This window comes from Acipenser ruthenus, chromosome 3 (assembly GCF_902713425.1).
Source record: "Acipenser ruthenus chromosome 3, fAciRut3.2 maternal haplotype, whole genome shotgun sequence".
In the NCBI taxonomy this organism is placed as follows: Eukaryota; Metazoa; Chordata; class Actinopteri; order Acipenseriformes; family Acipenseridae; genus Acipenser; species Acipenser ruthenus.
In genome coordinates, this window is record NC_081191.1 from 92338931 (window position 1) to 92365739 (window position 26809).

A 26809-nucleotide genomic window follows, 5' to 3' on the forward strand; every position below is an offset into this window, starting at 1 on the left:
TTCATTTTGTACATCTGTTTTGATAGGCTACATTTGATAAATTATTCATGTAATTTACATCATATACAGTATTTAATAAAGAACTGAACTGTTTATAAATCAGGGATTTCTTTCAATTCCCCTTTACCCAAGAAAATGTCAATAATAAATCAATAAAACTCTGCATTTATTTATTTCCCTCAGTACTGGGGTAAGTCATATTTCATATACAGCAGGTTCAAAATACATTCTAACTTTATGTAACCTCAGGTACTCTGCTGTTCTCCAAGAACACCCACCACACTGAAACTATAAAAACAAAAACTTCAGACGGAAATCCCAAAGCGTATGTGTTTAAAACGTCCTTCACCACGACTGCTTTTCTTAGACGAAGCTACAGCATTTTGCACCGACTCAATTACCATTTGTGACCATGCCCTTAAGACGATTCCTCCAGTTTCCCGGCAGACAACGGGAGGGGAGGAAGGGAGTTCTGCGAGGCTCCGCTTTGATTGGAAACAGTTGCAGTCAAAGCTACGTGAAGGGCAGGTAAGAGAACGAGCGATGTTTCTAAAGGCAATTAGCAGTGTTGACTGCAGTCGTTATATAAGTAAATGTTCATTTTCGATTAGTATTACGATTGTGGTCTGTTGTGTTGAGGCAGTATGTATTGTCTTCCCAGAGCACGGGATTTGAATACTAAAGTCTCCCGAGATAGCGTGTTTTTTGTAGTCAGTCGTTCATGCAAAAGACCACAGCCGCTTTATACGTCACTAATTTGTGTTTGTCTCTAAAAAGATTTTAACAGATCAATGTATTTTTTTATTATACCTAGTTTTACGGTTAGGTGTTTTTAGTTTTGGTTTCACTTTGAAACTGCGTAGTAGCTGGCGGTAGTGCGTCTCTGAGTAGCCTAAATAAACGCGATTGTTTTGCCAGTTGTATTCTAAAGTAATCTGGCAGCCAGTTCGCCATTGTTATACATACTGTACTCTGTGACTTATTATTGTCGAGGTACTTTTAAACTCCATGTTCATCTTTGTACAATATTTTTGCTTGTTTAGTCGTTCCATAGTTGTGGGCAGTTGGTACTACAAGGCGCTTTACAGTAAGACATAACTGAAGTGGAGTGTCTTATTTCTGTCACTGTAATACAAACTTACGTTTTGCTGAAGCTTCTTTTTATGTTGGGCCATATAAACCTGAATAATTGTTTGGGAATACATTGTGCTTGAAAACTGCTGTAATCTGTGGTAGTTTAGCTACACCAGCGGGTAACCCAAATGTTTTGCCAATTTAGTATTTACTTTTCCAAATCCTCTGCTCCCAAAACCAGCCAACGTCCTTGCTTCAAAACAAGCACAGATACTTTTACATTAATAAAAATTCACATTTGGCATCTATCTTAACACATGCTGCCCCTATCTCTGTACAGGATCCCAGTGACAGACTCACTGGTATTGTAATTACCTGGGAAGTCTGTGTGAACGTGGTTACTATTCATGCTTGAAGAGACAGTCCTTCTAACAGGCCTTGTTTATACATGACAGGTACTGTCTACTATAACCAAGCACATCCCATTGAGCCACAGAACCACCTTCATTTCACAGCTTCTTTCCTGTGCAAAGACTGGATTCGGTCATGCTCAGGCAAGCACATTTATATATGCTTGATCCGCTAAGCATGCACTGTTAAATGAAAGTGCTGGACTTAAACTACTGTATACAGTTGAGTAGTTAATAGAATGCATTATTATAGTAGAAGTTATGCCTTTATCATCAACTATATCTGTGGGGTACAATGTTATAGCCTTAAAAACCAGTAGGATTACTATATGCCACCTATGTTGTGACCTGGACTGTACCTCCTTGCACATTTGATTAATGGGATTGAATGTTATGATTAATATCAGAATTTCAGATGGGTTCCTCTAGATTCACCAGAAGCAATGTGCTGTATTTTTCTTAAGCTATACACAGTGCCTTGAATTAATGAAGCTTACTGTCCATCCAACATACACATCCTACAAACAAATTCAGTCATAGTCACTGTCAGTAATTCAACTCAGTGGGATCTCTAAAGTCAACTGCAATTATTTTATTTTAACGCTCATTAAAGTCCACTCTCAAGCATTAAAAACAAACCACAGTTTCATTGTTCGTTCGAATATTTGTTCGTTTTCAAAAAGTAATAAAAGCCGTTATATTGCTCTGAACGCAGGCAGAGACAACATAGCAGCAGGGAGATGGTTGTGTGGCCCCTGAGTGTGTGTGTGCGCCTTTATTTTACAGCAAGACCTTACACTATGTAACGTTAATATAGAAAAATATCCCAGGAGTAAAGAATATGTTGTGTTGGACTTACTTTACCCCAGTGCATTAACTACAAAACAAAGGATGCCAACTAACAGTTCAAGTTAAACATTGTTTTGTTTATAACCAAAATAAATAGTACATAAAGTTGACACCGCATTTTATTTATTTTTTACTTTTTTTTTTTCATTCCTTGCCATTGCAGTTTCTTCACAGTAAACAGTGGCCATCAACATGTTTTCATAAAGTAATAACAATTGTTGACCCAGGGGACTTTTTTGACATGAAAAAAGAAACAAGGACCAGGGGTCACAAATGGAGATTATATAAAGGGGCATTCAGAACAGAAAATAGGAGGCACTTTTTTACACAGAGAATTGTGAGGGTTTGGAACCAACTCCCCAGTAATGTTGTTGAAGCTGGGATCAATAAGCTACTAACAACCAAACGAGCAAGATGGGCCGAATGGCCTCCTCTCATTTGTAAACTTTCTTATGTTCTTACTTGTGCATTTTGTAGCTGAACAAGCAAACGGAAACTGAAATTAAACTTTAACAGTTCAAATAAAATAATCGTGGAAATGGCTTTGTAAAATGAAGGGGGAAAAACTTTTGGTTCTCGTTTATTACATTCCACATAACAAAGTCGCAGCAAAAAAATATATATAATATAAAAATCACTACACCGCATTTCCAGCAAGTTGGACACTTTAATCGAGGCATTTCAGAATGACGTTCCAAGTAGTACAACGCTTCTCAGACACGGATGGCCTTCCATAGAGATCCCTATGTGTCCGCGTGCAGAATCTGGTTTGTTTACGTTTTGCTGTCTAAAACTTTTAAATTGTCTCGAGCTGCTGTGATGATCCTGTTGTTTTTTTTTTTTTTTATATTCCTCTCATGTATCACACAGAGCTCTTTTTCATTTTCCATTTTTGAAACTGTCGCTCAACTCCTGGTGAGGCGGTCTTCACTTTATTTGATATTTTTCAGCAATACCTCAAACTGTTGAAAATAATTTCCTGCTGTCTAAAACAGTAGTGTCCCATAATCAAGTTCCTGTATATATTGTTAATTATGCTTTGTTGTTGATCGACCCCTTTATTTTCAAAGGCAGCTCCAGCTGTAGGGATTCAAGCTGTATATTTGTATGAAAGCAGGTAGTTGCCTTTCCAGTCTTGGTCTTTGTTCCAACCCTGTTCTAAATTGTTAAATTGAACCAATGAAACCCCCATCCAGCCTCAGAAGCAGGTCGTGATCTCATTTTCCCTGTTACACCTGGAGTGGAATGGCCCTCCAGGACCGTGACTGAACACCCCTGGGTTAAGGGCTGTGTGTTTACTGTAATGTATAGTTTGCATTCCCAGATTGTAAATAAATCCACCTCTGCAAATTCAGAGAGAAAAGGTGCTTCACCAGAGCTTGCTTTCCCTCATTTACTTTGCTGCTGCTCCTTAATTTGCAGCTCATACATTCACACACACACACACTCCCTTCCTTCTGCTGCATCGTCCTTCTTCTTTCTAGTTCTTTCATGTGTTCAGCTCTCATCTGGATGAGTTTATTTGAGTTCATTACAGAACAGCAGCTGGATTCTGGCTTCTGATCTCTTAACAGTGTGACATGTTGATGTATTCAAAAAAAGGGGTTTGCATTTAAATATGTTGCAATAGCAGATAAGGCTTTAACCAGCGCTCTTACACTTTGTCGTGTTGCATTAATGAGGGACAGAAAGGATTCCTTCTGAAAGTGGTGTGCTGAAGAAAGGGAACAGTCTTTGCTGCCAGGCTGTCACTCAGTCCTGCCTGCTTTCATTCTTTAGGTTCAGAAGGAACATCTTTGGAAATGGGTGTTCAAGACCGGCCCCAGTGCTACTTTGACGTTGAAATCAATCGAGAGCCAGGTAAGAGACAGTGCTGGTATTTCTCTTATTAATAATTCATTGAGTGATCATTTTTATTATTGATATCTCCTTCTTTATGTTCATACTATCCCACCCTGTGTAATGCTTCTAATGCTCTACTGCTGTTGTGCGTTGTTTATTATTTACCAGCCTCACTAACTGCATGTCCTTCAGCCACCAGGGCTGCTTCTGAAAGGGGGGTTTTCTGAATTGAGATGTGCTTTTAGAAATGACCACTAGGGGGGTGTGTGTGACTGGACTCCTGTACAATATCTACCCTCCTCTGCAACTGTGAGCTAGTAGTGAATAGTAAATACACACATGTAAATGTACATGTCCCTGCTGTTACTCTACTCTACATGTCCCTCCTGCTGTTACTGTGCTCTGCATGTCCCTCCTGCTGTTTCTGTGCTCTGCGTGACCCTCCTACTGTTTACTGTGCTCTGCGTGTCCCTCCTGCTGTTACTGTCCTCTGCGTGTCCCTCCTGCTGTTACTGTGCTGTGCGTGTCCCTCCTGCTATTTACTGTGCCCAATATGTCTATAACACATTCTTAAATATGTAATGGCATTGTGGTAACAGTGTTTCTCATAGGAGGAATGGAATTAGCTTTAGAGTTGTTATTTCAATTTCAACTCAACTGTGTTTGAATTGATCTTTCCTCAGAACCCAGATGGAAATATATTCTGAGCTCATTTGCATGAGAGTAATTAGGAAGGTTTTTTATGCCAGGGCTGTTTAAGGACTGACTCACTTTTGAAGTATCCCATTCAAGGCTCTTAATAAGCTTGTCAGCTTGGGGCAGTCTGGGTAAACCGTATCTATTTTTGATCTCTCTCTTTTTTAATGCCTTTGGTACTATTCAAAGATTTTAGTAAACAAAAGGTGTTTATTTGTATCATTAAGTAACTAATGCTTAAAAGTGACATGGTTTTAAAAATGGCACACGAGGGGTGGGCAACAGTAATTTCTGTTAGTTATTAATGGAAAATCGTGATACAAAACCTGTTTCAGCAGCACAGCCCTAGTGGTCAAATCACCTCACATCAGTAATTTAGCCCTTTAAGTGCTTGAAAAGTAAAAGTAAACGAGGCATCGGTCTGTCTGGACTGAATGCCCACACATTTCACATGTGCATATAGTGGATGCAGGTCATGCTGATACAAGAGTTTCACTTTGCCCATGTCGTTTAATGGAAGCCAAACAATGAAAAATATACTAATAGAAAAGATTATAGTGCCCTATTTAATATAGTAAATAAGCTGAATAGATCTACTCACAGCAATGCATAAAGTGAATAGAAGCTGCAATACATTTTCTCACCTTTTTCTCATTACTACTAATTAATAGTAGTAATAGCATGTACAGCTAATTGATCTATATAGTACAGTATAATACATTTAATTTACAATTGTGTAGGAGTCATTTTTGCTCTTTCAACCTGAAATAATGGACGTACAATTGGGCTGTTCATTTGGGCTGTTCTGCTTTTCCTTTTAAATAGTTTGTGTTTTATTAATGTTTCATTGAAGATAAGATTGTTCCCTGAACTTATTTTCATAGCAAAGTGACTGCTGATGTTATCAGGTTTCCACAGAACATAGAGCAGTTAACATGGTAATGCAATATCACTGGACTGATAATGTAGCCAAAGAATGAATATGTTCTTTTCTATTATGAAGTATGCAAGATCTAAAATGTTAACATTCTCCATTTGCCGTTTTCAGAGATGTGTTAACCTGCTGAAACATGAGAACTGATAAATAACAGCCTTCTTTTTCTCCCTTTGCCACATCAGTCAAGTGTTTCTGTTCAATAAATTGGATGATGAAAAGGTCTTCCCAAACGCACTTCGTTTACTCTGTATTCCACTTATTTCTCAGTGGGAAGAGAGCATGCTGCGATGGAATTCAGTGTTTCATATGTGCTTTTGGAGTTCTATGATTTCATTTGCACTCTTCAAATTATTTTAATCCCACAGAAGCTAATTTAAGAAACCTATCTAGTGACAGTTGTGGCAGTTAACCCATCCTCTTTTTTTTTTTTTTGTTATTTTTTATTCAGATGCATAATGCAGACAGAACCTTTTCTAATGCAGCATTGTAGATGTCGGCATTGAGAATTCGTTTCATTATTTTTTTTTTTTCAGTTGGACGCATTGTCTTCCAGCTTTTTTCGGATGTCTGTCCCAAGACATGTACAAATTTTCTTGGCTTGTGCACAGGTAAGTGAAATCTTTGTAAAGGATACTAATAGTCACTGGGGGTGGGGGGGGGGCACAGTCTGCTAAGCCAGCAGGATCTGTGTGGTTTTTGTTTTTGTTTAGCCGGTGACACTCTACTTGACAGCAACTCCATACACTTCAAACTAGGGGTGTTGACAGGGCACAGCCAGCTAATCTGCAGGAATGATTTGAAGCCAGTGACCTTTTGAATTTGCAAAAAGCTACCAGAACCCACCGGGGAGGGGCTCAGATGTGTTCTAATACAGCTAGTGTATGTTCTGAAAACTAATGCTATCCATTCACTTTAAATCCTCATCTCTTCTCATGATGCCAATAAGAGGGGCTATAATTAAACTAACAAAAACAGCTCAGAAAAAAAACAGTAATGCACAAAAGAGAAATGAGAGCGCTTTAGACTGCATTGTTGAATGTATTTTGGTGGAGATTGAGGTCTAGTGCATGGCAGGTGCCTGCAGGGACTAAGGACCTGGGATATACTATTGAGGTAGGCAATGATTATCAAAAGTGATATACCATTTACTGTATAGTTTAAACATTCGGGTATTTTAGGCAACATGTGCTGATGATGAAACCAACAAAAGGTTGGTATTCACTCGCAGACCCCTGAGGTTGAACATGTTGTTTTTATCTGGGGTCTCAAGCACAGCACTTCGGCATGATTCCATTGTGGAATCCAGTTAATACTCCTTCCGGTCCTTTTACTGTACATCAAGTGGGGCCCAATGAAAGAGTTTTCTTGTACAATGAATGAAGAGCCTGCTGTCGATAACAACATGACTCCAATGTTTCTTGACAGTTTTCTTTTTTATTATTCGTTTTAATATGCAAAACATCCTTTTTAGAAGCAGTGTTGTATCTCTAACTCCTAGAGAAGCAGAGTGCTTAACTCCTAGAGAAGCAGTGTGTTGTATCTCCTTCACGTCTAGAGAAACAGTGTGTTGTATCTCCTTCACGTCTAGAGAAACAGTGTTGTATCTCCTTCACTCCTAGAGAAGCAGTGTTCTATCTCCTTCACACCTAGAGAAGCATAGTGTTGTATCTCCTTCACACCTAGAGAAGCAGAGTGTTGTCTCTCTAACTCCTAGAGAAGCAGAGTGTTGGATCTCCTTCACTCCTAGAGAAGCAGGGTGTTGGATCGCCTTCACTCCACTCCTAGAGGAGAGTGTTGTATCTCCTTCACTTCTAGAGAAGCAGAGTGTTGTATCCCCTTCACTCCTAGAGAAGAGTATTGTATCTCCTTCACTTCTAGAGAAGCAGAGTGTTGTCTCTCTAACTCCTAGAGAAGCAGAGTGTTGTATCTCCTTCACTCCTAGGGAAGCAGAGTGTTGTCTCTCTAACTCCTAGAGAAGCAGAGTGTTGTATCTCCTAGAGGAAGAGAGAGTTCTGCCATTGAGGATACTGAAGTGCTGCAGCGTGTCTGCTCTAGTTCAGAATTGAAACAATACGTGTAAATGGATGCCAATGTTTGTGCTGTTTACAGGTGAAAAAGGAAGAGGAAAAACAACAGGAAAGAAGCTATGTTACAAAGGCTCCACCTTCCATCGCATTGTTAAAAACTTCATGATCCAGGGTGGGGATTTCATTGAAGGTAAACCTCAATTTACTAGTTCGCTCTTTTTAAAGGAATAAAGAGCCAAGGTTACAACAGCATTTTACAACATAGTGCGCTATTTTAAGGCACATTAATAATTTAAATCTAGCATTTAACTAGTGCTAATTTAACTGTTGCTTTATGCCTTTAGCGACTTAGTTTAGACTTCTAGAGTGTGAATGACAAACTGACAGAAAGCATAATTTTCTCTGGAAAACCAGATGTTATCTGAGCGCCTAGCAACCAAGGTCATCATTTCGCATTAATAGACATATTATTGGGGTGTAATGTTGGTGTTTTGTGGCGTGTGTTTTAGTTTGAACGATGATTTTAAACCTGCCACTAGTGATATACAGCAGAACTTACTTACGAAGGGAAACTGGTGCATACAAAGCAGGCTGATCACATTCAAAGCAGGATGTGCTTCTGCAAATAACCTTTGCAGGTTACTCAGAGGTTATGATATTAGTTACTCTGCTGTCCAGAATAGACTAGATGTGGAGGACTGACCTGTAACTGAAATGTTTTTTGGGTTATCGATTGATGAAAGTATTTAAACTGATTCTGGTGTAAGAGCCTTCAGATAGCTAGACTGTCTCGTTCACAGAGCTTGAATCCAAGTCTACTTTAAGATAGAACACTTTGGTTTTGTTTTTTGTGCGGTTGCAGGTAATGGAAGAGGAGGTGAATCAATATATGGTGGCTATTTTGAAGGTAAGCATGAATATACAACAGAGTCATCTTTAAATGGCTGGGGAGTTCACAAAATATAATACAAAGCTAAGTCCCTTCAGATCTATTAACTTTCAGCTTCTCCTCTTGTGCATGAAGCTAATGCTGGATGGGAAGTGACTATGTGCATGCTCTGGGACACAGATACTGTTTCCTTTTTTATTTTGTTTTGTTTTAAAAAAAAAAAGTTTTACTTTTATTTATTTATTTTTTAGTATTTTTTTCTGACTTTCAGCATGGAGGTTAGGCAATTCTTTTCATGAAAAATCCAATCTTCCTGCCTAAAATTTCAACATATTCTTTTATTTATAGAGAGTGTGGTCTTTTGCAAAATGAAAAGGTAAGAGATGCAAAGCTCAGTAACACAATTCAAACATTGTTCCCTTCCACCCTCCCCATCGAGAACATGGGTAACAAGAGTCTTCTACTGTCAATGAATGGATGGATTTCTAAATTGATTGGAGACTTGGAGAGATTTTTTCCCCCCACTCACTATTTTTTTTTTTGTTTTGTTTAGTGTTTTATCAAAATGTATTGAACATTCCTTATGCTTTCTGTAATGTTTTTTTTAAAAATACATTTCTATATACGGTAGTTTCTTTTGCTTTTAAGAATCATGTAAATACAGTAATCGAGGGGTTTGGATTTGTTATGTTGGTCACTAAAAAGTACATTTTGTTTTGTAGTTCATGCCTGGTTAGGACTGGCCATAAATCTGTAAATAAATATTTTAAAGCAAAGTACAATTTCAGTGATTTTACTGAAATATTTATATTTGTAAGATACAAGGCATTCAGCATTAAGGCAAGTTAAAGGCTACTATGTTTTGGCTGTAAATATTGCATGAATGAATGTAGTTAGTTCCCTTCTACTTGAACCTACAGTATGTATGTACTCAATGATTCCTTTTAAAGGTGATAATTTTGAATTAAAATGAGCTCTTTACAGGTTTTTGAACTGCCTAGTAGCTTACAAATCAAGTGCATTTACTGAACCTTTGTGCATTGAAACCTACAGCCTTTTATTTTAGAAGTCAGATTGCACTGCGGCTTTCAGACTGATAGATCGTTTATCTTTATTAAATCAATGTAAAATGGGCAGGTTTGTTCCCAGTGATTTTGAAAGTCCTAATACTGAATGTAACATTTGGGGCCAGCATAACAAGCCCAGCCTTCCTCTCGAGGGCTTGCTGTTTACACGCGCACAGTTTCTGTTATGGGATAGTAAAGAGGGGGCTGACTCGCTGTTTCTTTCTTCGAACAGATGAAAACTTTGTTCTCAAACATGACAGAGCATTCCTTTTATCAATGGCAAACCGAGGCAAAGACACGAACGGGTCACAGTTTTTCATGTGAGTAGCTTTCATTTTGGTGTTGAGGAGTTGGAAGCAGGGAAGCATCATTCATTGGAAAGATGGGTCTCAGTCCTACACAAACACATGCTGTACTGTGGGTGCGTTAAGTAAGTGAGCCGCATAGAGCTGCTTAATGACAACCCATTTAACAGCTAACTCAGCTCCGCTCCTCCTGAGCAGCTCAGAGCTACAGAGTAGGTTTCATCAGTGAGCAGAAACAGTCCCACTGTGAGCTGCAGAGCAGGTTTCATCAGTTGAGCGGAAACATTCTCACTGTGAGCTACAGAGCAGGTTTCATCAGTGAGCAGAAACAGTCTCACTGTGAGCTACAGAGCAGGTTTCATCAGTGAGCAGAAACATTCTCACTGAGCTACAGAGCAGGTTTCATCAGTGAGCAGAAACATTTTCGCTGTGAGCCGCTCACTTATTTAGCGCACCCTGTATACCAGCTCTTTCACTGACATGCTGAACATTCATGTCATGGTGATGTCAATGATTCATGGGAGCTGAGCAATCATGATACTAGGTCTTTATAATGAACGGCTGCTATTTTTTCTCAACTACATTTTTATATCTTATTATTTCTCCATTGTCCTGCTGATTCCTGTCATTTCATCTTTTTTTAACCTCATTAAACATTTTACTTTGATTAACACTGTGGTGATGCTTTTCTCCTACTGCTTAAATCCTGTTAAAATCCCATTCATTGAACCTCATTATAGCATGTAACTTGCCATGCTTTCAAGCGCAGTGTCTTTTTATAATGAGGTTTTAACCCTAATTTCAGAGTGCCTAGCACTTTTGTCAACGTCTTTCTGGGAAATGAAATGGCGTCATGAAAAGATAGCAGTGAATGTTACTGAAGGATGTCATCATGACATTCATGTCCAGAGTTAAGAATACACAAGGAGGTAGCTGCAGGTTTTATGTTGATTAATATTCAAAGCTTCTGAAAGTTTCGCAGCCGTGCCACCTGATTGTATAACAACCTTTCTAATGCTTGTCGGTACTGCTTGCTGTGCCGGCCCCTCGGACCAGCCTGCTTGATTGCTCAGCCTGCCATTCAATATTCCAACACACAAAGCTAATTTGTCATTGTAAAAAAGGTCTGTTTCAAGTTCAGTCACCCATGAGTTTGGAGCCATTTCTTTGTGTTTTTAAATACCATCTTTCATGCTAGTTTAGGCTGAATGGTGCTACTCTGTAAATGTATGCGTTTGTCATTTTAATCATACACGGATGTCTTCTGTCGCTTAATTGCCATTGCCATGGTTTTATTTGATTTCTCCCTCATACGCACACACACACACACACACAATGTTTACTAGGTCATTCAGTAAATAGGTTCATGCCTTTTGGGTTTTCTTTTTTCGTCAATTCATTGATTTCCCCCCAGCTTTCAGAATGAATATTTCAGCATATGTAAATACTGAATGGGGTCTATTCAATTGATCTTAACAGGGACAGATCTTAATACCACTGCCATTCAAACAAAAAAAAAACCCAGAGCCCCTGCAGACATGCACTCCATTAGTGTTAAAATGACATGTTGCATTTACTGTAATACTGTACTGCTTCAGCCACATTCTGATTGCTTTTCTTGCAAGGGTTGATTACATTGTTTCTCACTTGGCATGTTGCATGTAAGCATTATTAAATCACTTATTTTTTAATTTAAGCATAAATGAGCTCAAAGCATTTTACAATTTATATTACTATTTATATAAAAAATAAATGTATACATATAGCTTGTGATTTCAGTGCATTTTATTATTGCATTTCTCTTGGAAAGAAACAATTGAATTGAATTAAATTCAATTTGAATAGATCGTTTTAATAGTAACTGACATGCAGATTAATAAAACTTGAAGACCATTAAAAGAACTGGTCCATACAGAGCAGCTGTTAATAGTTGGAATATCTCTGTGCTTGTGCTAGGGAGTCTTTATATCTGCTCTATCATTGCATTTGTGTATTAGACATGTTATGCACTAAACATGATTATTTGTATTTAGACATGTTTAATAAATACTACACAAAAATACAATGTCAAAAGCTTTTGCTTGGGAGTCCTTATCAACTGCTCTATGATTGCATTTGTATTATACATGTTTTAATATACACTAAATACTATACACAAGTACAATATCAAGTGCTGTACAAAAAAGAAACAAAAAACGACATATGTAACAGTATCTTCTACATGGTGAGCATAACGTTCATGTCCTGTTTAGCTTGGTATTGTCTTTAGTTAAAGTGGGATGGATATTTTAAAATAAAATGAACCCCAGTGTTAGAATAACTCTCTTTTCCAGTACTGTGTTTTTCTGCTTGGTGTAACAATTTCTACCACATGTAAATGCAGGGAATATATATATATATATATATATATATATTTGCTGCTTGACTTATGCAATGTTAAAAACTTGGACTCCTTTTTGTCTAAAAATGTATTACAATTTCTCTTGCCATTTTTGTGTAAAATTTACAGAAACACTAGCATCCTGCGCTTCCAAGGTAAAGTGTCATTCTGAGGCTGTGCTTCTCTCTCTGCTCACTGTTCTAATGATGATAGCAATGACTAGCAATGTGTTCTCATCTCTAAGAACACTCTGTTGAATCTGTTTTATTTGTCTTTCTGTAGTCAGTGGTTGGCATGGCTCCTGTACTGTTTTCTTCACTATAGGTTCCTTGTTGACAGTCCTCTCAGCTGTGTCTCTGCTGCCAGTTTTTTTGTTTTGCTGAAGGATTGACCCACAGAGAGGCAGTCTGCCTCTATGGAACCCCTCACATGTTTAGAACATTTGGTTGTGGGTGTGGGTGGTACGTTTTTTTTTTTCCCAGTCCGTATTAAACATCTCTGGGCCTTCCTCGATGAGTGATGCTGATTATTATTTCAAAACCACATTTCTGGTCACTTGATTTAAGATGGAATCATGGCCGCTTCATTTTGTGAACTATTCTCGAGGTTCACTTCTTCCCAGGTGTGCAACAAGACCATGCTTAAATGTTCCAACCGAACATTGTAATCAGTTTAGACTTGTCTGTATTCTCTTCCAGTTCAACAATCTAGAACACGTATTGTATGGGCCATTGCTGTAGCTATTATAGATTGGTGGGAGGAGGGGGGATTGTATGTAGGCATCTTTTGAGTGTTGAGTGTCTTCTTGGAGTAGTTAATTATTAGTGACATTTATTTTTTCTCCTTTTCCCTTCACCTGTCCTTATTTCTCTCCAATACTCCTTTTCTGAATGTGAAATGACCTGCTTTTCATCATGGTTGCAATGAAACAGAACTACAAAAACAGCACCTCATCTGGATGGGTAAGACCCTTTTTTAATTGAGAATATTTTACAGTCCAAGTAAGCAATACACTTAACTTAAAACATGTGTTCTTAGTAAAACGAATGAAATGATCCCTGAAATTGATTTAGTATGAAGTCCAATGTATTCACGTTTGAGTTGTGCAAAAGTATTCTTAAACATCAGTATAAGTGTGACTGATTCATTAAGCAAAAATCGACCTCTTTGTTTAGGAGAATAACATATCCTTCTCATTGTTAGCTTGCGATTTGCAGTTTCTTTTTTAATACAATAGATCTGTTTTCTAAGAACTGGGAATATTGGCAAGATGACAGAATTTCTCACTGTGATTGAACTCTAGCATGATGACATGCCTTGTTCTCAATAAGAGCAATGCACAATACATCTAGTCCATGGGACTTGCCTTTTCTATTGCATTATTCATAAAATAAAACCTAGTGGGTGTTGGGAACCAGTAAGATCACTGCACTTTCTATACAGCAACATGTTTTAACCAACTGGATTTCAAGATGTAAAGGCACTCTTCTTTGTGACTTTAATCTGAAACAAAAACATCTTGGAAATGTGAAAAAACGCCAACTTATCAAAAGTGCCCAGCCATTTAAAGTGGAGATATCAAAAACACAAGCTAAGTTGCAAGAAACCATTGGGGAAACCTTGCCCAGCACAAAGCTAATAGGCACAACTGTAAAAGCGGTGGGGGTCATAAGAAATACATAAGTAAATGAACCAGTCTGCAAAAAAAAGGGAGTAGGAGAAGGACAAGGATGTTTTTACCTTACTTTGATTACTTATTTCTCTTACTGTATGACAGTTACTGACTTTTTTTCTACATTTCACCAAAGAGTGTTGGAAAACTACAAATTAAAAGTGAAATGGTGCTTTTGGCTGATTTACTTTTGCTGCACCAATACCCTGAACACGTAAACTATCCTTGCTGTACAGAGTGTCTGGCAGTTCTCGCTGATAATTTTGCAAGAGGAACTACCATTCCTCTCAATAAGAATGGGTTCCTCCTGTCACATGACGTTGCCTTCCAGAATGGGTTCCTCCTGTCCTGTCTGTCTGAACTCCTGCCCCTTGTCTCTGCAGAGTTCACGTTGTCTTTGGGCTGGTTATCTCAGGCTTTGAGGTGATAAAGCACATTGAGAATCTGAAAACGGACGCTGCCAGCAGACCCTACGCAGATGTCCGTGTGATTGATTGCGGACAGTTAACAAAGCCGGCCAACGATGGTAAGCGCTTCTCAGATTGACAGGTCTGTCTTCATTTTAGTAATGCTAAAAGGAAATCTGTTTAAGAACATAAGAAAGGTTACAAACAAGAAGAGGCCATTTGGCCCATCTTGCTCATTTGGTCGTTAGTAGCTTATTGATCCCAAAATCTCATCAAGCAGCTTCTTGAAGGATCCCAGGGTGTTGGCTTCAACAACATTACTGGGGCGTTGGTGCCAGACCTTCACAATTCTCTGTATAAAAAAAGTGCCTCCTATTTTCTGTTCTGAATGCCCCTTTATCTAATCTCCATTTGTGACCCCTGGTCCTTGTTTCTTTTTTCAGGTCGAAAAAGTCCCTTGGGTCGACATTGTCAATACCTTATTTTTGGATGATGATGATAATTATTAATAATATATACCCAACTGTACATAATAAGCCTGTAAGGGTTTCATGTAAGGCTGTAATTCTATCCCCACAAACCCGAGATAGAATTACAGCCTTACATGTACAGTTTTGGTGTGTATTATTTGTTATAATACATAGTGACATAACAGACAGCAATTGTAGAATTAGTAGTGTTTATTTTTAACACTTCAGGTGTTGAGAATACAATTGGAAAACAGAATGTAAAAAAAGAAAGATAGCCAGTGACATTATTATTATTATTATTATTATTATTATTTATTTCTTAGCAGACACCCTTATCCAGGGCAACTTACAATTGTTACAAGATATCACATTATTTTTTACATACAATTACATTATATTATCACTGCAAAACAACCATTAGTTCTCCTTACGCACATTTCTGGTGCTCATAACTTACCAATGGTTTTGTCACAGGCAGATTTGCTTCCATACCCTCCATGGTTGAAGTCTTTGTTCTAGCACAGTCCTAAGAGGAGTGTACACATTCTTATATATTTGTTAGAATTGTGCAGAATTAAACAGGCGAGAGATGGGGGTGAAATACGAGATGAGATCACTTTGTACCATTCAAATATCAGTAAAACCGACAAGACCAGAGGAACATGAGCAAAAACATAAAGCTTATATTTCAGAATGACCTGTACTTTTCTTAGAATTGGTTCGAAAATAAAGCAAAAAATACTGTTACTAAAAGCCTAGTCTGCGCCATATTGAATATTGTAGCCAGTCGGATGTGACGGTGGTCCTTCCTGATTGGTTGATTCAGCCCTGAGGCTTTTCAACACATAATGTCGGGATGTCAATGGGAAATACAGGAAGGATGCGCTCAGATAATCCAACAGGGAGGCGGGTCTTTCCGGTATGGGAAATTTAGAGAGTAAAACACATAGGGAAACTTTTACAGAACAGGTTACATTGTTTATAATTGAAAAGTAGAATCGCTAATGCATTCCATGTGATCTGTGCTTGAGTACAGTTACTAGAAAGCAAGGAGCATACCCTGCTAACAGCTCTTGATACCAGACACTTGGACAGTTTCCATACAGTATAATTATGAAAATGGGTCAGTGTAAAATCCTCATTTATCCAAGTCTCCTGTAAATATCTTGAGTATTGCATGCATCATTTTCACAGCTGTGTCCTGGTCTAAACTTTGCGTGCTGCTGTTCTACATGTGTGCAGCTGTGATTCATTTAACACACCAGTCATATTGATTGATGTGCCGTACAGTATTAAACAGATGCATTTTATAAGTATTATGATGCAGTTATCATAAATGGTCTCATATGCTGTGGTTCTAGATTACACTAATGAAAGAAGGTAACGATTCTGCTGAATTTTAAAGCAGTTGTACTTTCCAGATTACATTTTAAACTGCTGTACTAGGTGTGTAGACCTGCTGGTATTTGTTTTAATTGATTGAGTTTAAGCACATTTCAAGCAGCTTACATCATGTTAATTAATGTACAACACTTGCAATCATTTCTCTCTTGCACTCTTCATTTAGACGCTGTCTGTATGTTTTGCAGTTCTTTTAAAATGGATATAGGGTATTTCTATCTGTTAGATTATACAAAGGTTAATTAACTCTGTCCTGTTGTGGAAACCGTGTATCTCTTGTATTGGATCACCTCAAATATGAGACACTCGGACACTGAGCTTTGGGTAAAATAAGGCAGCTGTTTAGGACACAAAATATGTTAAAGATGTAAATCAATAAAACAACATCAATGATTATAATATAACAAATCTGCCGCTGGATCTACAGCCGCTACGATCTCATAACCCATTTCAGCTCGGAATGTCATGTTGTTTGCTCGGGAAACTCCCTGGGCAGAATCAACAGCAGCCTTCACTTTGAACTGTGACCTCAGTTACCAGCCCTATTGGGGTCCTGTGACTTTCAGATCTACTAATGATAAACACCTAATGCTTCAAGCTGTTGATGTCATTCTCTGCATACAGTTGTATTCTGTGATTTTCATCCATCAAGTTCGATCGCGGGTATCGTACTAGAAAAATTCACCCTTTTGGTCATTTATGTTATAAAGCTGCCACCGCCAATTTCAAAGCCTCATATCTCAGAATATATTTGAGGTAGTGACGTCATATTTTCTAAGTTATCTATATTTGAGGTAGTGACGTCAAGTTTTCTAAGTTAAACCCTTTATGCTAAATGAGTTGGTGACCACACCACTGACCTCGAACCTTAACCGGACGCTAGAGTTATTGTGGTAATGTTTGGTAAAACACATTGAAAATCATGATGTGCTTATATAAATGTTCTAATAAATCTCATTATTTTTATGGTTTTTAATTCAGACGGTAACATTGGGTAGGACCTATGCTCCCTTCTAATGTACATTTAAAGTAGTTGCCTCATTCCAGCTTTTGCTCTTTGTTTTTTAGCATTTTTAGAACCAATTACATTGATGTGGATCCTTCCACAGCAACACAATATGAACATCGTGTGTTTCTGTGATCAAATATTGAGAAGCTCAAAGCAGTACAATATGAACATTGTGTGTTTCTGTGATCAGATATTGAGAAGCTCAAAGCAGTACAATATGAACATTGTGTGTTTCTGTGATAAGATACTGAGAAGCTCAAAGCAGTCCTGCACCCAGTGTTGGTTTCCAGTATGTATTTGTAATGTATTGTCTTGTAGTGCTGGAGCGCAGAAAGAAGATCTCTCCGCATTCATGGGATTCTTCATCGTCTTCGTCCACCTCGGAGTCCCAGAGCGACACAGAGGAGAAGCAGCCGCCGCCGCGCAAGCGCAAACGCAGAACCAGATACAAGCATCTAAACAAGAGAAGGAAGGAGGGGAAGAGAAGAGGAAGCAGCAGCAAGAAGCCCCCAGCAAGCCAAACAAGGTGATTTTCCATAAACCACGAAGAAGCAGCTCCTACATTGTGCCCAACCCTTTAACCAGCATTGTTTTATTGTACAGTGTTTAACCAATTCTAACACAATATAGCGTTATACGTCCCCAAATGTTGCTACAACTGTTTAACCCTTTGCGGTCCTATGTCGTACCTGGTCCGACATTGCAATTTCCCTTTCGGTCCAATGTCGGACCCTGTCCGACATCATCAGAAAAACGCAAAAAACAGGTCTGTAGTCGTTTTTTCTCCGGAAAAAGCTGAGAAAACCATTCAATGGCTGAGTGAGATCGATAGGAGCCGAGAGAGGCCGAAAAAAAAAAGGGGCGTATCAAATGAATACAGATAGCCCCGGCATCACATAGATAACACATACATAAACAAACAAGATAGCTGCATCCAGCGCTCAATATCACAGATATTTGCATAGCTTTTTTTAGATGTTATAGTAATAAAATAATGACTTGGATGATCACATTATTGAGGAGTTTGGCGATAAAACAAGTGATCAGGAGATGATTTATCGGTATGCACTACTATCAAGAGGTATGTGAAAAAAACAGCGAACGAGAGGTGGGGCGGGGCTGGAGATGCAGTACTGAGTGTCCTGTTGATATGCAGTGCCTTTTAAACCTGTTTTACTATGAAAAAAAATACTTTTAAACAGAGTCTAAAATAAACTGCGCGTGTGAAAATAAATTGGACCTGGACCACTAAGGGTTAAATGTACCTTTCATTTTTCTTTTCATTGGTAACATCCTGACAACTTTTTACACTTAACTTTGAAGTCTGTTTCAAAGCTGTTTTCAACATGGCCACTCTAGTGCACTGATGATGGTGTAAGGATGATTGCCCACATTGTCACACGGGTAACACAGCAATAACAATCCATGATGTGGTATGGAACAGAAAAGCCAGAGCACTTGTTATGATGATTTTTTTTTTTTTTATCTTTCGTCCTGCAGTGATTTAAAGGATAGATCTCAAACCCCAGTGCACTTGAGCAGCCATTTTGAATATAGGTTTGAAACAGACTTTAAAGTTAAAAAGTTGTCAGGATGTTAACAATTAAAAATAATTGAAACAGTTGCAGGTCAAGTATTATTATTATTATTATTATTATTATTATTATTTATTTCTTAGCAGACACCCTTATCCAGAGCGACTTACAATTGTTACAAGATATCACATTATTTTTACATACAATTACATTATTTTAGACATTATTTTGACATACAATTAATTACCCATTTATACAGTTGGGTTTTTACTGGAGCAATCTAGGTAAAATACCTTGTCAAGGGTACAGCAGCAGTGTCCCCCACCTGGGATTGAACCCACAACCCTCTGGTCAAGAGTCCAGAGCCCTAACCACTACTCCACACTGATGCTCTTTTTTTGTTTTACCAATCAAAAACAAAAAAAAACATATTTTTGTGTTTGGTAGATGTTAAATTGACCTATTCGTTGTCATATCATGATAATAACATTAGTAAAACATTGGAAAAGAATGAAAGACTGCCTCTTCAAATCTGAAGACCTGCTTATGTGAAAGGCCTTAGCTATGAAGTAGTCTAATTGTGAAGGGTTCCAGAAGAATGCACTGTATTGTACTGTGTTCTTAAATCTAACGTTACTAAGGGTTAAGTCCTTTGCAATAATGTCCCATTATTTGGTCACTCTGTAAGCTCCCTTGCAGCACACACACTGTGGTAGTAAAATAGGGTGAGTTATTTTTTGGTTTATATATTCAATCTCTAGAGGCTCATGAAAAATATACAGTGGTGTGCAAATGTATCAGAACACCCTATGTATTAAAACACCCCATCACCCCAAGGTTTTCGTGCAGGTAGGTATATGAAGGATATAAATGACAAATCTGGAGGTGTTGTAATAAATGTGCATGCTGCTCTAGAGCAGTCTTAGAATCAAAACAGCCAGTCATGTCATGTATTAGCTCAGAGTTGGGTTACTTGTCATTAATTGGGTGTTCTCTGACAGCTTGTGTGAACAGGAAAATGCTGATGATGACAAGGGGAAGGATTTGAATGTGAAGAGAGAGAAGCCTGTGGTGCGGCCTGAAGAAATCCCCCCCGTGCCAGAGAACAGGTTCTTACTGCGGAGGGACATGCAGATACACAAGACCGAGCCGTAAGTAACAGAGCAGCACTGTGTTAGAACAGGTTCTTACTGCGGAGGGACATGCAGATACACAAGACCGAGCCGTAAGTAACGGAGCAGCACTGTGTTAGAACAGGTTCTTACTGCGGAGGGACATGCAGATACACAAGACAGAGCAGTAACAGAGCAGCACTGTGTTAGAACAGGTTCTTACTGCGGAGGGACATGCAGATACACAAGACCGAGCCGTAAGTAACGGAGCAGCACTGTGTTAGAACAGGTTCTTACTGCGGAGGGACATGCAGATACACAAGACAGAGCAGTAACAGAGCAGCACTGTGTTAGAACAGGTTCTTACTGCGGAGGGACATGCAGATACACAAGACCGAGCCGTAAGTAACGGAGCAGCACTGTGTTAGAACAGGTTCTTACTGCGGAGGGACATGCAGATACACAAGACCGAGCCGTAAGTAACAGAGCAGCACTGTGTCAGAACAGGTTCTTACTGCGGAGGGACATGCAGATACACAAGACTGAGCCGTAAGTAACCAAGCAGCATTGTGTTAGAACAGGTTCTTACTGCGGTGGGACATGCAGATACACAAGACTGAGCCGTAAGTAACTGAGCAGCACTGTGTTAGAACAGGTTCTTACTGCAGAGGGACATGCAGATACACAAGACCGAGCCGTAAGTAACAAACAGTCATATTCTATCGTGTGATGTACCTGTACATTCAAAACTAATTAATTACAACATCTGTTCTTTGTTTTAACATTTTGCAATAGGAACCGTGTCTGTTTCTGTGATTTTAAATATAGTGGATTTAGAAACTCAAAGTAGCCCTGCACCTTGTCTGGGGTTTCTGAATTTCTGTCAATTTAAGCACACATTTTAAATGATGTGGAGCCACGAGTTTGAACAATCAGGCCCATGTTATCTAAACTGTTCCTCCCTTATTAGCAGATGCCCGATTGCTCAGATTCCTGGCATCTGGTCATTTCACCGAAATAAATACATAAACAAAGCAATTATTAAAACCACCAGGACTAATTGCAGTCGTTGTGTAACCCTGCAGATATGATTCCATGCCTTATGTACATATGATGAAACCAGCCTTTTAACAAAGTGTGTTCTACATTTTAAAAGTGTGAAGAAATAAAAAAGGTTATACATATTGGCTCCATTGTTAAAGTGGAATACTGAAAGCAATCTATCCGAAGTGTCCCATCATTGAAAATGTCTGTGTTCATTCTGTAGGGCACATCTGGCTGTATCGGCAGTTCTAAGTGATCAGAAGCCAGCCATCACAAAATCTGGACGCAAAATCAAAGGCAGAGGTACAATGGTATGTTTTTGTCCTCTTTTTCATACATTTTATTTTAAGTTTTCTTCCAACACATTGAAAGAAAGGAGGTCTATTGAGGCAGTGTGGTCTAGTGGTTAAAGTCCAGGGCTTGTAACCAGAATGTCACCGTTTCAAATCCCACCTCTACCACTGACTGAGTCACTGTGTGACCCTGAGCAAGTCACTTAACCTCCTTGTGCTCCATCCTGCGAATGAGATGTTAAATCAATGTCCTATTGTAAGTGACTCTGCATATAATGCACAATTCACAGCCTACCTCTGTAAAGCGCTTTGTGATGGTGGTCCACTATGAAAGGCGCTATATAAAAATAAAGATATTATTATTATTATTATTATTATTATTATTATTATTATTATTATTATTATTATTATTATTATTATTATTATTGTTTGATCTGAAGCAAAAAATATTAACTGACATTGCTGCAGATGTTCGTTCTCTCTCTCTCTCTCTCTCTCTCTGCTTTACTGTCTTCACTATAAGCTTCTTCTCTTAAACAGAATTCGACAGTATAGCACATGAAGGATCTACAGGTATGATATGTATGGTAGCTCCACCTTCTGTTATGAAGGTAACCTCAGTTTAAAGGCACAATAGTTCTTGTTTTGTTTTTTTAATGCTGCAGAGATATCACACTCCTCCTCGGTCACGGTCTCGCTCACAGTCTCAAGATGATGATGGTGATGAAGATGAGAAGAGCAGCGAGACCCCGCCTCACTGGAAAGAGGAAATGCAGAGAACAAAAATCTACCAGCCTCCCAGTGGAGAGAAGTGGAGTAAAGGGGACAAGTACGATCCTGTCTTGGCTTTCTGTATAGCATGCATTATTTTACATTGTATACTCTAATCTGTAGGACCACTAGACACTATAGCTTTAGGGGTAATTTACATCCTTTTTTTGTACAAAGTGTTAGTATTTTCTGTGTTAACAGAAACTGCTGGGGAAATGTAAAGGTAAAATAACTTTTTCACTGCTCTTTGCTTGATGCAGATCATTTACATATAGCTTTATGTTGGCAAACCATCCCATCCGACATGACCTGCCCCTTCGATTTATGCTACCGGAGTTGCTTTGTTTTTTTTCACAAAAACTCCCTTTTCTAATTGTCATTACTGTCTTTTTTTATTCCTTAACTCGTAGGCTGAATGACCATTACTCAAGCAGATGGGAAGGCAAAAATGCTTCCCCATGGTCAAGGTCCCGGTCACATGACTACTGCTCTGATCACAGCACCGAGAGAGCCAGTCAAAACAGAAGACACAAAAAGGAAAAGAGAGCAAAACACAGAAAGAAGTCTAAAAAGCAAAAGCATTCAAAAAAGCTGGAAATTCCTAAAACCAAACCAAAAACAGATTCAACACCTCACAAGACAGAGTCATCCCGTTCTTCAAGCAGGAAATCAAAGCTTTCTATTAAGCGTGAAAGAAGATCTAGATCTTGCACAATATCCTCAAGACGTTCCTCCAGACGAGACTGGTCAGGGTCTGACAAGATCCGTCGTTCCTCACCATTATCCAGAAACTCTTCCTCCTATTCTAGATCAAAAAGCAGATCAAGATCATATTCTAGAAGCAGAAGCAGAAGTAGATCAAGAACGAGGTCTAGATCCTTGTCAAGGTCTAGAAGCAGATCCATATCAAGATCACGTAAGAGGACATCATCGAGATCGCCTAGAAACACACGCTCAAATGAGAACAATAAAAGCCAGGTTGATCCCCCTAGACAAAACACACAAACAAATGAGAATGTTTTACCAAATGCTATCTCTGAGAGTGTTCCTGCGTTACCCATGAGTGATAGCCCCCCGCCTTCAAGGTGGAAACCAGGTCAAAAGCCTTGGAAACCTTCCTATGTAAATGTTCAGGAAATCAAAGCCAAAACTCCAGCTCTACTTGCACAATCGAGTTACACAGTAAAGAACAGCAAGGAGAATTCACGATCTTCATCATACCACGACCGGCACAGACACTCGGACAGCGAGAGAAGTGTTTACTCAAGCGATAGGAGCTATAACTATAAGAGGAGGTCCAGGACCAGGTCTTCAAGAAGTAGATCATACAGGAGATCGTACAGTAGATCAAGAAGTAGAGGTCGTTATAGCTCAAGGTCACACACTCCAGTAAAGTATCATAGTCGTTCTTCATCCTACAGCAGATCCAACTCCTACGATTCCTATAATTATAAAACAAGGGCAAAATCTAATTCCAGAGAGCGAGGTGTCAAACATAACAATGCAATTCAAGAAAGTAGCCCTGAAGCTACATTTGGTGACAGGTATTTGGATAACAGAAAAGAGCTAAAAGGAGAAAAGGAAAATCACAGATTGTACTCCTCTGAGTATTCTACCGACAGTGAAAAAAGCAATGTGAAAAAAAATAAAAAGCATGATGCGGTCTCAAAGAAGCAAAACAATAAATCGCATTCACAGTCGGAAGCCGACAGCATTAAAACATCTGAGCCAAAACAGAAGAAACATAACACGGGTTCTTTTAGGGAGGATCAGAAATCAAAGTCCGGGTGGGACAGTGATAGTGATAATTCAAAAAAAGAGCCAGGTGTTGAAGACGGATCATCTGAATTCCAGCAGCTCGAATCCGGCAGGACCAATGAAAAGACCAGCCCAGGTGTTGAAGACAGATCATCTGAATTCCAGCAGCTCGACTCTGGCAGGACCGATGAAAAGACCAGCAGCAGGAAGGCGTTTCTCAGCAGCAAATGGGATTCGGAAGATCACTCAGAAACTGAAGAGAAAAAGATCAACAGAGGAGGTTCGGCATATTCAAGCAAAGAAGAAGGTGAAGCTAGCTCGGAATCTGATAGTGAAGGCGGTAACTCTAAAAGCAGCAAAATGAGCACGAGATTGGCTTGTCTGTCACCTGCAAATTCAGAAACTGATCTGAAAAAGACCTCAAAGAAACAGACTTCAATTGCTGCTGAAAGTTCAGTTTTGAGTTCAGGAAGTGAGAAGGTAATGCCCAAGAAGAAAGCAAAACGCAAACGCAAGCACAAGAAACGAAGCTCGACAAAGGCAGGGTCCAGAAGAGGAAAGACCAAATCTAAGGGTAAGAAATCCAAAAAAAAAAAACAGAAACCCAAGGAGACATTCCACTGGCAGCCTCCTCTGGAGTTTGGGGAAGAGGAGGAGGAGGAAAGACCAGAAGAGAATGTGACTGTAAAACAGGTCGTGAAGGAAGGTCTGTTAAAAGTTATTGGGGAGACTGCAGTTAAACACAAAGAAAGTAAAAGCAATGCTGTGGAAACTCACAAGACACCCAAAGAAAACATCCAATCAGGTGCAGCTTCTCAGAGGGCTCAAGAACAGTCAACCAAAAATGAACAAGAATCAAAGCAATCGCCAATGAATGTCAGGAGTCCAAGACGAGGTGAAAGTACAGAAGCAGAATCCAGCGAAGTTGATGGTAAAGAACTTGCTGAAGAGTTCCCAGAGAAAACAGAGCAATCTGATGATAGTATGGAGATCTGTACCCCAGAGCAGAACTCTCCTGAAAGGGACTATGCAAAAACTACACTGCAGCAGGGCTCCCCATTAAAAGAGCATGTCCTTCCTACAAACAGAGACACAGAGAATGCTTTAAACACAACTATAGTAGAAGCATTAAAGATGGAGCCACATCCGATGAATAGCAGAGCCTCTTCTAACGTGTTGGTAAGCAACGATTCAGGGGATGAAAATGATAAAGCACAAAATGAATTGCAGTGTTTAACTATTGACCCAAAGTGGAAGCCTCTGAAAGATCTTTCTAATCAGCAGCCAGTCAGCTCCATGAATGCTGAAGAAGTTAAAAGCACAGACGCCTCAGATTGTGCAGAGACCAAGCCCCAGGGCCTCCGAATAGAGATTAAAAGCAAGAGTCGGGTCCGACCTGGATCTCTTTTTGATGAAGTTCGAAAGACAGCCAGGCTGAATCAAAGACAGAGGAACCAAGAGAGCTCAAGTGAGGAGAGATCTCCTTCCATAGAGGATAAAAGCAAGTCCCGGAGCCGAACCAGATCACCAAGTAAATCTGGATCGAGCCAGCAAACACGCTCAAGAACAAGATCGCTGTCCTCCAGCCGCTCGCGCACTCGATCAAGGAGTTCCACTTATTCCTATAGGTGGGTTAATAACATTTTGTTGTGCATATCTATTTAAACAACACATTTCTTTTCGCTATTAGACAACGTTTGTAGCTGAATGGGTTGTTGCTCCACTTAATTTATATTCATTCCCACATAGTCCATGCCTGTGAATATAATGCGTCTACTTTTAATGTTACATGGATAGAATCTGTGTTCTATAAAGTACAGTATCGAATATGTTAAGTATAACTACAATTTAAATGATATATTCATTTGTTTAACTATTAAACTCAACCACATGTTTGTCTGCCACACACGATAACTGCATGGATTTTGCTACATTGTTTACCAAACTTTTAGTTTTATTAACCACTCCTAGCCTCCTCTAGAAGTTTCAGATTGCATCTGACTGTAGCCTTCGACTCGCTGTGTGTTTATTATGGGGACTATGAGACTCTCCGTGTGCCTCCCCTGGTTTTGAGAGTGCATGCTCAGATGCTCTGTGTAATGTTCCCTATGTTGCTTGCAGGTCTAGAAGCTACACTAGAAGTCGCAGCAGGAGAAGGTACAGTCGGGGTCGATCAAGGACTCGGAGCAGCACTGACCGGAGTTACAGAAGAGACAGCCACAGGTAACTTATTTAAAAACCCAGTTGAACACACACCATGCAGGATCATTCTGTGGAACACACACCATGCAGGATCATTCTGTGGAACACACACCATGCAGGATCATTCTGTGGAACACACACCATGCAGGATCATTTTGTTGCGAGTGTGGTACGTTCATGTTCACATCGCCAGTTAACGGCAGCCCCAAGCTGGTTTTGTCTTTTTCCCTTTAAAGATGAAGCTGTCATTTATCAATGCAGCCAATTTAATAGATGTGCAGGCTGGCAGCACTGGATGTATTTTTTGGGTCCACCACTGTTTCCATGGCATCAATTTGCAGAGCTTATCAAAGCTGTGTTTTATTAGCAGGTCGTGGGTATATAAGCAGTTGACACCAATTCAAAACACATATCTGAAGGTGCATGCATTGTGGTATGTCAGCCGGTTCTTTCGTGATCTCTTTTTCAGAATCATGTGCTTATACAGTACTTAAAGGGGAACTATCATTTGGGCTTTATAAGATTACTTCTAAATGTACAGCCAATGTGTTTGTAACCACAATAATAATCTCTGAAATGCGTGCTTGTCTGTACTTGTCATCGCTGTCATCCAGTTTTGACTGCTGTGCTGCAGGACCCTGAAATGCTGGCAGCGGGGC

The 26809-nt window shown here is 39.2% G+C and overlaps 1 protein-coding gene across 5 annotated transcripts in view; it reads left to right on the plus strand.

Moving 5' to 3' along the window:
* Window positions 1-425: 425 nt before the first annotated feature.
* Window positions 426-26809, plus strand: part of nktr (natural killer cell triggering receptor) — a 29610-nt gene continuing 3226 nt past the window's right edge. For 2 of the 5 annotated variants that reach the window (XM_033993509.3, XM_033993510.3), the window contains exons 1-14: window positions 426-528; window positions 4113-4193; window positions 6342-6416; window positions 7918-8025; window positions 8698-8742; window positions 10024-10111; window positions 13409-13438; window positions 14532-14674; window positions 17754-17961; window positions 19972-20121; window positions 21350-21437; window positions 22085-22248; window positions 22601-25576; window positions 26070-26171. In XM_033993509.3, coding sequence (XP_033849400.1) covers window positions 4136-4193; window positions 6342-6416; window positions 7918-8025; window positions 8698-8742; window positions 10024-10111; window positions 13409-13438; window positions 14532-14674; window positions 17754-17961; window positions 19972-20121; window positions 21350-21437; window positions 22085-22248; window positions 22601-25576; window positions 26070-26171 — 4235 coding nt within the window. In that variant the 5' untranslated portion in view covers window positions 426-528; window positions 4113-4135. Of the gene's footprint in view, window positions 529-4112; window positions 4194-6341; window positions 6417-7917; window positions 8026-8697; window positions 8743-9072; window positions 9101-10023; window positions 10112-13408; window positions 13439-14531; window positions 14675-17753; window positions 17962-19971; window positions 20122-20152; window positions 20558-20597; window positions 20780-21349; window positions 21438-22084; window positions 22249-22600; window positions 25577-26069; window positions 26172-26809 lie in introns of those variants that run through there. The other 3 variants (XM_033993512.3, XM_059018772.1, XM_059018771.1) reach the window with 3 other exon arrangements.